Source organism: Buteo buteo, chromosome 10 (genome assembly GCF_964188355.1).
Source record: "Buteo buteo chromosome 10, bButBut1.hap1.1, whole genome shotgun sequence".
Lineage (NCBI taxonomy): Eukaryota > Metazoa > Chordata > Aves > Accipitriformes > Accipitridae > Buteo > Buteo buteo.
The window spans coordinates 2,679,766-2,693,250 of NC_134180.1; the positions used below are offsets into that span (position 1 = coordinate 2,679,766).

A 13,485-nucleotide genomic window follows, 5' to 3' on the forward strand; every position below is an offset into this window, starting at 1 on the left:
TAAGCCTTCCTTGTATTGAATTTATCTTGACTGTGCCTGTGTTTGGTTTTGTAGTAATCTGGCAGGGCTAATTATACATAAACACTGCTTAAATATGGTACTGAAGGCAGGACTTGGTATTTTTCTACTGTGATCACACTCCTCTGGTGCCATAGTACAGACTTTCATTTCTACCATGATCACAGGTGTGACCAGAGAACACACCATCTACACCATAAGCATGCATCCTTTGATGACTTACCACACTCCCTTTGGAGAGAAGGGTTTTCTTGGTTTCTTTTTTGCTGAACACTGACATAGTCTGGCTGAAGGTTCCTGCCTATCCCTGTATCATGGACATTAGTACGGAATTCAGGTATAGGAAAATAACAGTAAAATACATAGCAGTTAGTGCAAATCCTTCTAGTACAGAGTTTATAGCTTTTTATCTCTGCAATTTGGAAGGGTTTCTTGTTCCAGATTGACTTCCATAAATGTAAATTTTACTTAAAATTCAAAGAATCAAAGCAGTTTTTCCTCCTGTGCTTTCTGAATTTCTTCACGTGCTTGCTCAATTGTTAGAGGTGGGGATTTGTGATTCTTGATATACTGCAAAAAAAAGTTAATATACAAATTTCTTTATTATGTAGACAAATATTTTGTAGTATTTAATAAATAATAAATCTTCATGTCAAGACACCTGCACTTTTCTATAATAGCAACAGAAACTGATACTTCTGTTGCAGCATTAGGAAGATCCTTGCTTGCTGAGAACAGCTAAATGCTACAGCAGAAAGCTTACGTTTTCAAAACTATGGCTTTCAGTAAGACTTCAGTCTTTTTTTACTGTATAAACTCCTGACTTGTTATTAATATGGGCACAAGCATTAGAGTATTCTTCTTCTACGAAGTAATTTATTCAGTGATAATATAAACTTTATCTCATTAATGAATAATATGCAATGAAAATTTGTTTGCTGCAACTGCTAGAAGTGTTTGGAAAGGAGTAGATGCTCGCTCTCTCTAGGCTGCTGTCTAGGCTATCAGAAATACCTCTTTAGCCTCTTCCAGGGTATGGTAGTAGAACTTCTCGTTCTCTAATGACTCCACAAGGGATAAGTGAAGGTGATGAATGTTCTCTACAAACTGCTGAGTCAACATCAAGTGCTGTTTCAACATGGTATTTAAAACGAGAACTGATGGGCTGTACGCTGTCAAGGCTGCAAGAAATGGAGAGTGTATACTTTAGTGATATGTTACCATCAGATAGTAAGGGCTAAACAATCCAAGAAGGGCTTAGATGTGTAAAATGTAGTAAAACAGAATAGTAATAAACGTGTTTTTCAGTACCTTCTACTGCATCCATGCTGACAACGTGACTGGCAATAGGTACTGGATCAACGTAACTGTTTCCTACCGGTGGGTCAAGTACTGCAGAGGTGTTTGCTGTGTATAGGAGAAAATCAGAATTACTGGGTTTGGAGGGTGGAAGGGTGTAGTACTAGAACTCGGTTCATCTTCAGCAGTCTCTTGGGACATCAGTTGCCATAAGAACTGCTATAGAGCCTAACAGGAAACTGTCAGCCAAAAAAATGCTAGAATAGTTCTATGACCTCCACAGTTTCTTTACTTTCATGTTCACAACACATGCCATTGCGGAAGGCATCTTTTCTAACCCTAGACAGAGTAAAAATAAAGGCTTTTGTACTTGACAGAAGCTCCTGGTTTCAAGCACACCCAAGTTTCTATTTTCTCCTTGAATGTGGCAAGAAGTGGCTTTTCCCACTTTTTCCTTTAAGTAAAGAGAGGTAGGAACAGAGCTACCCCTCAGAAACAGTTAAAGGTTATGGTGGTCTTTTGTAAACAGGGCCATAGTGTTTTCCCAAGAAACAAAGACAATGCAAAAAAGAACTCTATGATGGGTGATCACTTTAGTAACAATACAATGGTATTGTTTACAATAGTGAAGATACAATAAAGATGTTGAATTCTGTTTGAGAGTATTACTGGGGCTATTGCAAGCTCTGCCACTAACACCACCTCATCCATCCACCGTTCCTGTTGGGGGTTTTTTCAGCAAAAACCAGTTCCAAGTTCTTATTCTGTTGTTCAATCCCAATCTTTTCTACAGACAGCAGATTAAAGTGTTGGGCTTTAGAAAGTTTTTAATTTAACATCAGCCAGGAGAAGCTAGTACTGAAACTAAGAACTCTATCAAGGCTGACTAAGGCTAGCATAAAAATATTTTTTTATATATATATATATTATTTATATTCCATATAAAATACAAATATGTAAAAATTGCCTCAATAGGGCAATACCTTGTGAACTTACTCTTTGACCAGCAATAGGTGAATGGAGGATCCACTGTCTGAACCGCAGTTTCTTTGACAGTTACTCTGCGTACCTGGTCCTGCTGCTCTCTGGTAAATAAAGGTGACGATGCTGAAGATGGGTGTTTTCCAGAATACATGCAGCTCTCAGAAAGTTCCTCTGACACTTCTGATACAGATTCCCTGCCTGTTGTAGATGGAGACTTTTCAAAGTCTTCAGAATATTCTGAATTAACAGTTCTCTCATCAAGATAATCCTGTTTGTGTCCAGGGAAATCTGCAGAAACTCCACTCAAATGCTCAGAGATTTCAGCTTCAGTCACAGTTTTTTCAATATCCCCTTTGGAAGCATCATTCACACTAGTTACTGCACTTGTCATTTTAAGAGAAGTTTGGTCTTTTTCCACCAGGAATATATCTTTTTTTTGATTTCTGTTTGATTCTTGAGTAATTTGAATGTCTGTCCCCTGTAAAACAAAACAGCTGTATGTTAGAAGAATCAGCAAAATATAACCTAGAATATGCCTCCGTTATTCTTCATCTGTTCTGCTGTGTATCACTGAGTTAGCTACTGCTTTATTAGGAAATAAAAATGTTGCTCTTCTGTGTCACCCCACAAACTGTGCAGTGCTGTTACATTTAGTAAGGAAATGCAGATACTAAAAAAAAAGAATTTGGTCAGGTTTCAGTAGACCGTAAAATCCTGAGGTAACCCTTACAGCTAGTGAGACATGCCCACCGCAGATAGCCTATGAGTAGAACAGAAGTATTTATTTTAGAATATTCAACCTCCACCAAACAAAGGCAGAATGGAAATATGTGCTAGTAGGGAATTTCTACTTACTTTCTGCTTTAATTCTGCTGCCTCACTGGTGATATTTGGTGCCAAATCATCGAGGCTCAGGATATTCAGTCTGAAGTCTGCAATCAAATGACATATTGTCATGAGAATTTGCATGAAGATTACAGTACACTTTCCCTTAAGTGAGAAAAGCAGAAAAAAAAAATAGTACTACATTCTAGTTTAAAGTGTAATACTAAAAAATAATAGCAGTCAATCACTCTAAACCTTTAACTTAGCAGCTCTTTCTAAAGTTTCCTCCTTTGCCTGTCAGCGGATCTAACCCAAGAGATTCTTGCTGCCCCTCCTTCACACTTGTTCTCACTCAGACCAATTAGTACATTGTCCCATTGATATATGAAAACTATTCTAAATATTGTGATTCTTTTGATGTCATAAGTAGGTGTCGCCCAGGGAAGGATCATTAAACTGAACCCATTAAGTCAAAAGCCAAGAAAAATACAAATAGGTTACACTAGAAAAAAGAAACAGATCAACATAATTCCTTTGATAAAGCCTTGGTTTATGTAAGATTACACCAATTAATCCTTTCAAAGTGAGCATTTGCCCATGTTTATTAGTAAATTTATCAGTAGATTATTAGTACAGTTCATGCCAAATCTACCGAGATAATATTTTAGAACGAACTTACCATTTGAGCTGCTGCTAGTTGAATCTTCTGCATCATCTGCTTTTGAAAATAATTCATCTAATGATTTTATTTCACTTCTGTCACTTCCAAGCGATGTTTGGCTTTGCTTGGTGTTGCCTGTTCTAGGCAGAGTAATCTTTATGGTATTGTCTTTCATGGAAGAAGACGGCGATTGAGATCTCATGTTATGTCGTACTGACAGGTTTCTGCTGGCTGGTGAAGGTGCTGGCAAATTACCTCTACCAAAACCATTTTTCTCTGAGTCTCTGCTATGAAAAGAAGATGTTTTAGATGCCTCTATCAGTGAAATTTCCTTATGAGATGGAGGAGGTATTCCTGACGAAACTGGAGTCTTACTCTTTTGAAGAACATGAAAAAGAGATGTGTTACTTCATCTATTATGTGTAGATCACTAAAAAGGAAAATAAATTATAATGGGTAAAATGCAGTAATTTTAAAACATGAATTGAAGCTAAGTCGTATCATGAGCAAGCTACAAATGCAAAATTAAAATTTAGTTTCTGGTGTTTTCTAAAAAGTGACCTACCACTTAAAACAATTTCATTAAAGTGTAAATACAAATATATAATCCAGCAAAGTCTGTATTTACCTTTCCACCCCATTTAGAATCACTTACAACAACCTTCCAATTCTCATTTCCACTGGCAAACTCCAAAGAGCCCTCCATCAATTCTCTCATTTCCTCTTCATCACTATCCAAACCAAGCTGTTGTTTAACCATAACCTTCTTTTTAGGGCTCTGGATGCTTTCCTCTTCCTTAGAACATGCATTACTGAGGGTTGTATTTCCACCAGTGGTAGCATAATTCTTCAGATATTTCTTGCCCCTTCCACCATGTTTGTGACTGGAAGCAGACGAGAAGGACTCTTCGTCCAAAGCCTTGTGGCCCAAGTCAGTGTTTTGCAATTCCATCTGCTTTTTTCGATTCATGATTTTGCTTTCTAGCTGGGCCACTTTCCTTAGAGCTGAGCTTGACCGCGTGTGGGAAGCGCTACCCAGTGCACTCTTTGCTTCGTGTCTGTTCGCCGTCTGCCCAGTGCTTCCCGATGTCTGGCACCACCGGCTTCCGGGTCTGTTTTCATTGCGCACCTTTAGGAATCTGCTGGGGCAGAACGGAGCTCTTCCACTTTTCTCCAACTCTGGGTCAACCACAGACAGGTCACTGCAGGAGCGAGGAAGGACGCTGTGCCCGGCTGTGATGGTTCTCCCACAGGGAGCAACGCTGCGTCCCTGCCGAGAAAAGGATGCAAAGAGCCCCCAGAGGCGGACGGCCCAGTTCAGCTCCCCGGACCGAGCGGACACCCCCGCTCCCCACGGCCCTGCCCTCCGTCCCAGCCTGTGCCAGGTCCCCTCCCGCTCTCCGGTGTGGGCCCTCCCCACAGGCGGCTGAAACACCGGCTCGGGGCCCGCCGCTGCCCAGACACAGACCGAGGGCGGCTGGCGCTGAGGCCGGGACGAGAGCGGGCGCCTCACCTGCATTCGGCCTGCGGGCGCCATCTGCGCCCGAGCGATCGCAGCCATCCGGGACGGACCGCCCTGAGGCGGTGGCGGCGGCTCCCTCAGGCCGGGGCGTATCCTGGAGACCGGGACTCCCCAACATCCCGTCCTCTCATTGGCTCCGTGCAGAGTTGCCCCCTCCCCCTGGCGCGCCCATGCTTGGGCGTAACCAGCCAATCCCAAGAAGCCAAACCCGTGAGAGGGCCGACTACAAGCCCCAGCATGCATTTCGCCGGACGGGCACGTGGCAGCCCGCTCCTCCCTCTGGGGCCGTTAAGCCAATCTGATTCCGTTTCACGACAAGCGAGGGAAGCGCAACCAATCAGAGCTCGCGGCGGAAAAGGCGCCAGGCCGATGTTGGTCGGAGGCGCGAGGGCGCGAGTCCGTGTGAGGGCGGTGGCGGCCATGGCGGCGGCTGGGCTGAGAGGGCGCGGTGGGAGAGCCCCGGCCGTCGTCGCGCTCAGGCTGGCCCTGCTCCTCGGGGCCGCGCTGGGCTCTGCCCGGGCCACGGTGTATTTCCAGGAGCAGTTTCTGGACGAAGGTTGGGCGAGGGCGGCGGGGGAGTAGAGGGGGCGGTGAGACAGCTGCCGGTAACGGCTGTGTGATCTGGCTGGGAGGGAGCCCCCCCCCCCCTCACGGTACCGTGCTTATTGACCCTGTTTTTGTGTTGTTGCTGGCGTTGGCCTTGTGGGACAGTCAACTGGCAGAAGAGGTGGATTAATTCTGAGTACAAGGCAGACCTTGGGAAGTTTAAACTCACTGCAGGGAAGTTTTACGGAGATCCGGTGCGAGATAAAGGTATGTGGGTTTCATTCCAAACACGCTATGGGAGCCGTCTCTAGAGTTGGGGGTTTGCCTTTATAGATGTACCATGCATGGCAATAAAAGTATTTTTTTCTTTGCAAGTGGAGAAACATGTAAGTTTGACTATTACACTAATATCTCTACAGGTCTACAAACTAGTGAAAACTCTAAATTTTACGCTATCTCCTCACGATTTAAACCATTTAGTAACAAAGGGAAGACTCTGGTTATTCAGTATACTGTGAAACATGAGCAGAAGATAGATTGTGGTGGGGGATATGTTAAGATTTTTTCCTCAGACTTGGACCAGAAGAACCTAAGGGGAGATTCACATTATTACATCATGTTTGGTGAGTTGATAGTTATTTCTTCATTACTAAAATACTGTCGCTGCTGTTCTGCAGTTCTTCAAAGATGGTTATGGAAATGGTGGAAAAAACATAAAGGAAGGCTGTCTTAAAAAAAATAAGTATGTCGTGACTGTAAGGAGTGAGTTCTTCCATGCTTCAGAGATCTCTAAATATGTATTAACAAAATACATATTTATGCAAACATCATGAGCTGATTTGAAGGACATAACTGAAAATTATTAGAGTGACCTTAGACTAAAAGTAGTTGTTCAGCAGGATATTTTTTTTTTTAAGACTTTTAACTGAAACAACATTCTGTAGGCCATTTTCTGCCCTTATATACTTGTATATAGTTTCCAGTGACTTAGTGAAGTTTGTACATTTGTATGTCAAAGTGAAATTTGTCATTATGTATCTAATATAATTATATAGTTATTCAGCTTGTGCCATAGATAATGTTTATTTTGCCTGGATTTTTGTTTTCTGGGTTTAGTTCTGTAACGGAACTGTAGCAGAACTAAACCCCAAACTACACAAAATCTAATTCTAAGGTAGATTTAGAGACTTTGAGTAGAAACCACGTCATCCATTAGAAATGGAATACATCAAAATACGTGGAATGGGAGAGATGTCTAGCAGTATTAGAAGGAAAAGGTAAACAATCTGTATTTTTCTGCAAAGAAGGATACAAAGCATATAATCTCTTTGTAGGGCCAGACATTTGTGGATCTGAGACAAAGAAAGTCCATGTTATTTTAAATTACAAGAATAAGCCCCATCCAATCAAGAAACCAATCAGATGCAAGGTAAATATACATTTCAAAGATACAAAAACTTTAAAATAAACAAGTTACAGGGATATTAGGAAGGGAAGAAAAAAAAAACACCAAACCCAAACAACTATTCCAAACATATAACACCTTTGAGAAGTTCTACTTTTCGTCATAACTTACGTCATGTTAATTTGGGACGTTAGATATTTCTTAGTTCACAATACATTTGTAATTTAATGATTGCATTCATAATACCTGATACTGATAAAGGATGAAACAAGGTTGCAAGGGTGTTGTATGTTATTAAGAAATGTATGTCATTGTGTTTCTTAATTGTAACTTTAATTCCACGTTTCCTAGTGAGAGTGCACTTTCTTCTGATATAAATGGCTGTATTTTCAATATTTTTCTTTTAACCCATGTAGTAAGCCTTTTTATGTGCCTTTGCTGTACCTATTTGGGATATAAATAGCTTGTATTTGATATTAACTAAAATCATTACTTTATCTGATACTATTTTCAATCTTGTGACACTTCCTCTTGCCAATCAGATATAGACTGTGTTTTCTTGCAACCACTCAGTTTTGTTCAGAGACCCGGATGGGAGGACTAGAAAATACATGTGAAGAAATGTCATTATTTTTCCCCTCTAGGAGACTTTGGGAATTATTTTTTTCTTACTACTGCTTATGAAAAATCCATTAGAAATTAGTATTTTAATTCTGGTGCAAGGCCGTTCCTAAGAGCTATATTTAAGGTTCTTAAAAAATTTTATTTACTGTCTTTAAAACCCAGGTTGACGGATATACACACTTATATACTTTGATTATAAGGCCAGATCAGACTTATGAAGTAAAAATTGATAACGAAGTGGTTGCATCTGGCAACTTAGAAGATGATTTAGATTTTTTGCCACCAAGGAAAATTAATGATCCAACAGTGAGGAAACCCGCTGACTGGGATGATCGAATCCAAATTGATGACCCAAATGACATTAAACCTGAGGTAATTTTCTCTCCTTATTCTGCGTTACAGGATTTAATTTCTACTGAACACACGTTTGATATAGTTGAATTCTGCACTAGTTTTGCTTTCTTAATCTTCCTGTGTCTTTTTAAAGGATTGGGATGAACCTGAATACATTATGGACACTAGTGCTGAGAAACCTGAAGGCTGGGATGATGCTGCGAATGGAGAATGGCATTATCCTATGGTCAAGAATCCTCTATACAGAGTATAAATAATCTTGTATACAGAGTATAAATAATCTTGCAATCCTAGTTATGGATAACACTTAAAGCAACTTTTCTGTGCCTGACTGTATTCAGAACATGTCATTTATCCTAGGGGGAATGGAAACCAAGGCAGATTGATAACCCAAATTATAGAGGAGTTTGGCCTCATCCACAGATTGACAATCCAAATTACTCACCAGACTCCAGCATCTATAGCTATGAAAATATTAGCATCATTGGACTAGATATCTGGCAGGTAAGATGCCTTTACTGGAAAGTAAAGAACTTTTCTCTCACTGAGTATATAGCAACCTGTTTCCTTTTGCATATAAACATTATCTATTGTTTGGGGATCTTAAAGACCTATGTCTTTAACTTACTGTTATGTAAATATGTGTACAAAATTGAAAAATCTGTAAGACGCACTGATCTTCTGTTGTAGTTATTGTTTGGATTGTAATCATCTACAGGTAAGCGAGGGGCCTAAATTAGTTTGTGTAACTATTGTAAAGTATGACTTACTCCACCTGATGTGAGGTGCGTAACTGAGGTTTCAAGCAGCTCAGTTACTCCTGACTTACCCAAAGATTAATGAGGAGAAAACTGCCCTCCTGGGTGCCTCTCAGATCTTCCTCTCTCTCAGGTTTCTTGACTAGCCAGTGATGAGACTTAAAACTTTGTAGAAGAGCAGTGAAGTACCTAAAGTTAAAAGAGGTCCTTTACATTCTTGAAAACAGTTGTCCAAAAAGAATTCTTCATCAAATTCTGGGAAAAAAATCTAATGGGGTTCTTGACATGATTACTCTATATCGAATATATGATACAAACATATTGTTAAAAAAAGAGATGAAAGCTCTTAAGAAAACAAAGAGGCATTCTGTTGTGTTCCCCCCCTTCCTCCCTATTCCTTTAAAGGTGAGAGCTGGCACAATTTTTGACAACTTCTTGATAACGGATGATGAGGTTTATGCAGAAGACTTTGGAGACGAAACATGGGGAGAAACGAAGGTAACATGAAACTCTTGTGCCTGTATTACCCCATTTTAAAAATCCCCTGTCTAATCTGATCAAGAACTTCTTGGTGCATAAAAATTCAGGGTCCTGAAAAGGAAATGAACATAAAGCAGACTGAGGAAGAGCAGGAGAGAGAAAGGGTTACAGAAGAAAAATACTTGGAGCAACGGTTTAAGAAAAAGCTAGAGAGAAAAAAAGAATCTGGAAAGGTTAGAGCAGTGAGGAACACTATCGAGAAGGAAGAGCTTTAATTGTTATTTGAAAGAAGTTCACTTTTTTTTTTACTTAAGTCTCTCTATAGATATTTTGGTTGTTAACAGCTTGTTGGAATCTGCAGTAATACAGTTGTATTAAAACAGGATTTTTTTAAAATTCAATGTTAAATTTTGTGACCAGTTTCGGTTATTTTTAATAAAAATACCATAACATAGTTAAATTCTCTATAGAAAGGTTGGTTTTTTTATTAACTGTATCTTAGCCCTCCTAAAATGTATTAAAAACACCTCTAATAAAGTACTAGGTTTTGAAAGTGTTCTATACTTTCATGGTTTAATATTAAATGTAAAATTCATGCTCATTTTTGTTGAGGAAATATCATAATAATCTTTTTATATTTCACTAAAGGGTTCAGCGTGTCAAATGCGTGAAGCATGTTTCACAACATACTCCAGACTAAAGAGGAGATAAGCTTTGCTAAGCTTCTGTAGTAATTGTGCACCTGTCAGAGTTTCAGGGATTACTGCAGCTGCATAGCTGCCGCGAACACACTGTGGCTGCTCTTGGCTGTTCTGCCATTGCTTATCTGCTGATGGAACGTTCTAGCTCTCTGTCTCAGTGTGGGACCTGAGTGACTATAGACAGACAGTCTGTCCACAGATGTGTCCTTAGAAGTTTAAATGTATTCAGACAATTTTTTCCCCTTCAAAAATCTGAAATGAACACATAACAGTGCTTGGAAGCTGTCTTAAAATATACTACTTTTTTTTTTTTTTCTTTTCTTGTGGAGGGGTTGGAATTTGAAACTGAAAGATGTGTCTATTTTTGTCCGACCGGTCTTGTAACTCGCTCATGTAACTTGTTCAGTCACTTCCTTCATCGCTTCTCAGGCCCTTCTCCTCTTCTGCATTTCCTTCCCCCCCTGCCCCTCCCCAAACTAATGCTATAAATTTAGCAAAAACTGAAGCCAGACCTCCAAAGCCAATGGTTTTGCATTTACATTTCAGCTACCCCGACACTGGCTGAGCAGGGTTTTGTGTGGTAAGGAGATGGGGAGGATCTGTGGAAACCCTGACTTCAGACAGGCCAGTTTCTAGCCTGTGCGGCGACTTGAGGTCAAATTCCTTGGCTTCCGCTTGTCTGAGTGCTGACCCCTGTAGAACAATTCCAATGATGCTGTGGGGTGAAGAACTTTGAAAGCTATTGTAACACACTGGAATGACAGTCGCCCTTTACCTTTTTTCCTTAACAAATTCCTGTTGATTTAGCTTTTATATGGCCCCAATGTGATCTAGCCTCGTTCAGACTGCTCTTTTTTTATACCTTGCAGTCAGGGATTTGTTAACTTTGTTGTATTTGATGCTGAATGTTTGATCACAGACCAGAGGAAGCTTAATTTCAGGAGGTCTGTTTTGACAAGGTTTCATGTAATGAAGTAAAATAACTAGGTTTTTCCAGGAGAAAGTCGGTCATCCAGCTAAAAGGTCGATCGGTACCTTGACTCGGTTACCTGGAAGAATATTCCACCGGGCAGCTGCAGCCTTCCCTAGACCTACTTTGTCCGTAACCGTAGGTAGGTCACTGCCAGCTTGGCTGGAGAGAGCCCTGCCTGGGAGAGCAGAGAGACTGCGGGAAGCAGGGGCGGGACAGCGGGACCAACTCATCGCGCTCGGGAACGACCTGCCGGGCACAGATAAACCCCCGTCGCTTTGTTCCCAGGGTCAAACGCGTCTCCTCAAAGCTTCGCGGCGGCCCACCAAGGCCCCGGCCCCCCGCCCGCCCGCCCGCCCGCCGGCCGAGGCCAGGCCCAGCGGGGCCCCGCGGTGCCAGGCGCGGCCGGGCGGTCTCCCGCCGCCGCCGCTCGCTCCGCCTTTCCCCCCGCCCCGGCCGCTGCCCGAATCACGGGAGGAAGATGGCGGCGCTCATCCCCCTCAGCCAGCAGGTAACCGGCCCGGCCCGGCCCGCCGGCGGCCGGACCCTAGTTGCGGGGGGTGTGGGGGGGGGCGGCCATTTGGCGCCGGTGGTTGAGCGCCGATCGGGGAAGGGGGAGCGGGCCCTTCCCGCTGCGGGTCCCCCCCTTCTCCTCCTTCTCCTCCTCCTCCTCCTCCCGCAGGCGGGTGCATCCGGGGCCGGGTCGGCACTGGGGCATAGGCCCTGCCTCTCCCCGCCATCGGGGGGTGGCTCGGCCCGCGGAGGGGAGAGGGTCGGTGCGCGGCGGGAAACAGGCCCTGTGTGGGGACGGGGGGGACCAGCAGCCCCCGGCTGTCCCCCGCCGTCGGGCCGGGGCTGAGCCTCCCCTGGGCGGGCTCCGGCCGTTTCTGTGGGGGCACAAAAGGCGCTGGCTCCTTCCCCTCACGGAGGCCCCAAGGGCTGTCCCCCGGGGGAAGGGGAACACCGAGGCTTTCTGAATTCTTTCCCTCCCCGAGCTGCAAAAACCCTCCTGGCTCTGAGCTGCGGGGGTTAATGCGGTGCCGGGGGTCTGAGGGCCGGGGGCTGGGCTGCAGGGAGGGATGGGGGCTCGTCGTCTGCTCGGGACTCTCTGACTTGGGTCACGTCACCTTGTTGTTTGTTTTTTTTCTTTGTAACACGGGGTTAATGCCGCCTTCGGCTGTTGGGGTGTCATGACTGTGCTTAATATTTGGGAGGTGCGTGAGTAGCGTAGCCATAGGCGCGGGTACACCGGTAAAAGGACTCAGTCCGTAGGAATGAGGAGGAGGATTTCACCCCTCAGCAGGAGAGAGGGGATTCTGCAGGGGAGACCCTGAACCTTGGAGCTCCTCTCCCACAGGGAGGGTGGCGTGCCTTTTCGAGCTCTGCTTTAATGTTTGGGATCCTTGGGTGGATCATTTTTGTTGTTGTTACAAGTTGGGTTTTTTTATTAATTTCTCACCCAAATAATTTAAACCTGAACAGTGTGACCGCTGTTTACTCTTTTCCATACTGCTATGAAGATAGTCAGTTTACTTATTTCCTTTAAAACAAAAGAAAAGCAACGCCACCCCACCACTCCCCAGTGCCTTGAATTTAAAACTGTTTTCTACACTGTGGCTAGGCCAGCCAGGAATTCAGAACAACAGCTATTGGTAGTTCAAATTATTTAAATGTATCCATTTCCTTTTAATAATGGACCTGTATTTGTGATACTCTGCAAATTTATCTTTCAGTGGAGGTATGTCATACTTGGGTAATTGGTAGTTTGCTGTGTGTCTCATTAAGAGAGTGCACTGTTTTTTAGCTTTTGAATAGCAGTAGGAGTCCTGATTAACATCTGTTTAATTAAATGAACATGTTCTGAAACATCTGAAAACATCCATGCACATACAAACTGTTAGCAAAAGTTTTCAAGTTCAGTAATGTGGTGCAAAATATATATGTAAAATAAACTCTGGACTTGAAAGAGTTTGTTTTTTAAATTCTAATTGATACTTGAGAGATTGGCATCAATGGTGTTTTCTTTCGTATAACTTAATATATTACCTTGAGGGAAAAAGGGCCACATTCTGTGAACATAACAGTTATTTTGATGTATTATTTTCCAGCTAATTCACTGGAAGCATTCCAGTTTTCAAACTTTTTTTTTTCCTATATTGAACTGTCAAGAGTAATCTACCTATAATCAGGGCAGTAAACAGATATTTTTTTTTCTGGAAATTAATAAACTTTCTCTTTTAATAACCTCAATTTCATGATTACTACAGAGATATATGCTAGTTATAATAAATGGCAGAAATGATATTAAAAAGAATGGGAGAAGTTACAGGTGCTGTAA

At 42.5% G+C, this 13,485-nt stretch overlaps 3 protein-coding genes across 9 annotated transcripts in view; 2 read left to right on the forward strand and 1 right to left on the reverse strand.

Moving 5' to 3' along the window:
- Positions 1–2: 2 nt before the first annotated feature.
- On the reverse strand, positions 3–5,552 carry C10H19orf44 (chromosome 10 C19orf44 homolog). The gene is made up of 8 exons (XM_075037987.1): positions 5,301–5,552; positions 4,416–5,057; positions 3,806–4,163; positions 3,157–3,233; positions 2,314–2,779; positions 1,330–1,425; positions 1,033–1,199; positions 3–588 (listed from the first exon to the last, which is right to left on the reverse strand). Exons 1-8 carry the CDS (start codon positions 5,550–5,552, stop codon positions 502–504), a joined length of 2,145 nt encoding a protein of 714 aa, XP_074894088.1. The 3' UTR covers positions 3–501.
- Positions 5,553–5,678: 126 nt separating this feature from the next.
- Positions 5,679–10,011, forward strand: CALR3 (calreticulin 3). Its single transcript, XM_075037466.1, has 9 exons — positions 5,679–5,865; positions 6,021–6,122; positions 6,275–6,478; positions 7,190–7,284; positions 8,047–8,256; positions 8,372–8,485; positions 8,599–8,742; positions 9,402–9,494; positions 9,584–10,011. The coding sequence occupies exons 1-9, from the start codon at positions 5,679–5,681 to the stop codon at positions 9,749–9,751; spliced, it is 1,317 nt and encodes a 438-aa protein (XP_074893567.1). The 3' UTR covers positions 9,752–10,011.
- Positions 10,012–11,588: 1,577 nt separating this feature from the next.
- The window catches only part of EPS15L1 (epidermal growth factor receptor pathway substrate 15 like 1), a 47,352-nt gene continuing 45,455 nt past the window's right edge, over positions 11,589–13,485 (forward strand). For all 7 annotated transcript variants that reach the window (XM_075037991.1, XM_075037989.1, XM_075037990.1 and 4 more), the window contains exon 1: positions 11,589–11,658. In XM_075037991.1, the coding sequence (XP_074894092.1) occupies positions 11,629–11,658 (30 nt within the window). In that variant the 5' untranslated portion in view covers positions 11,589–11,628. The remainder of the gene's footprint in view (positions 11,659–13,485) is intronic.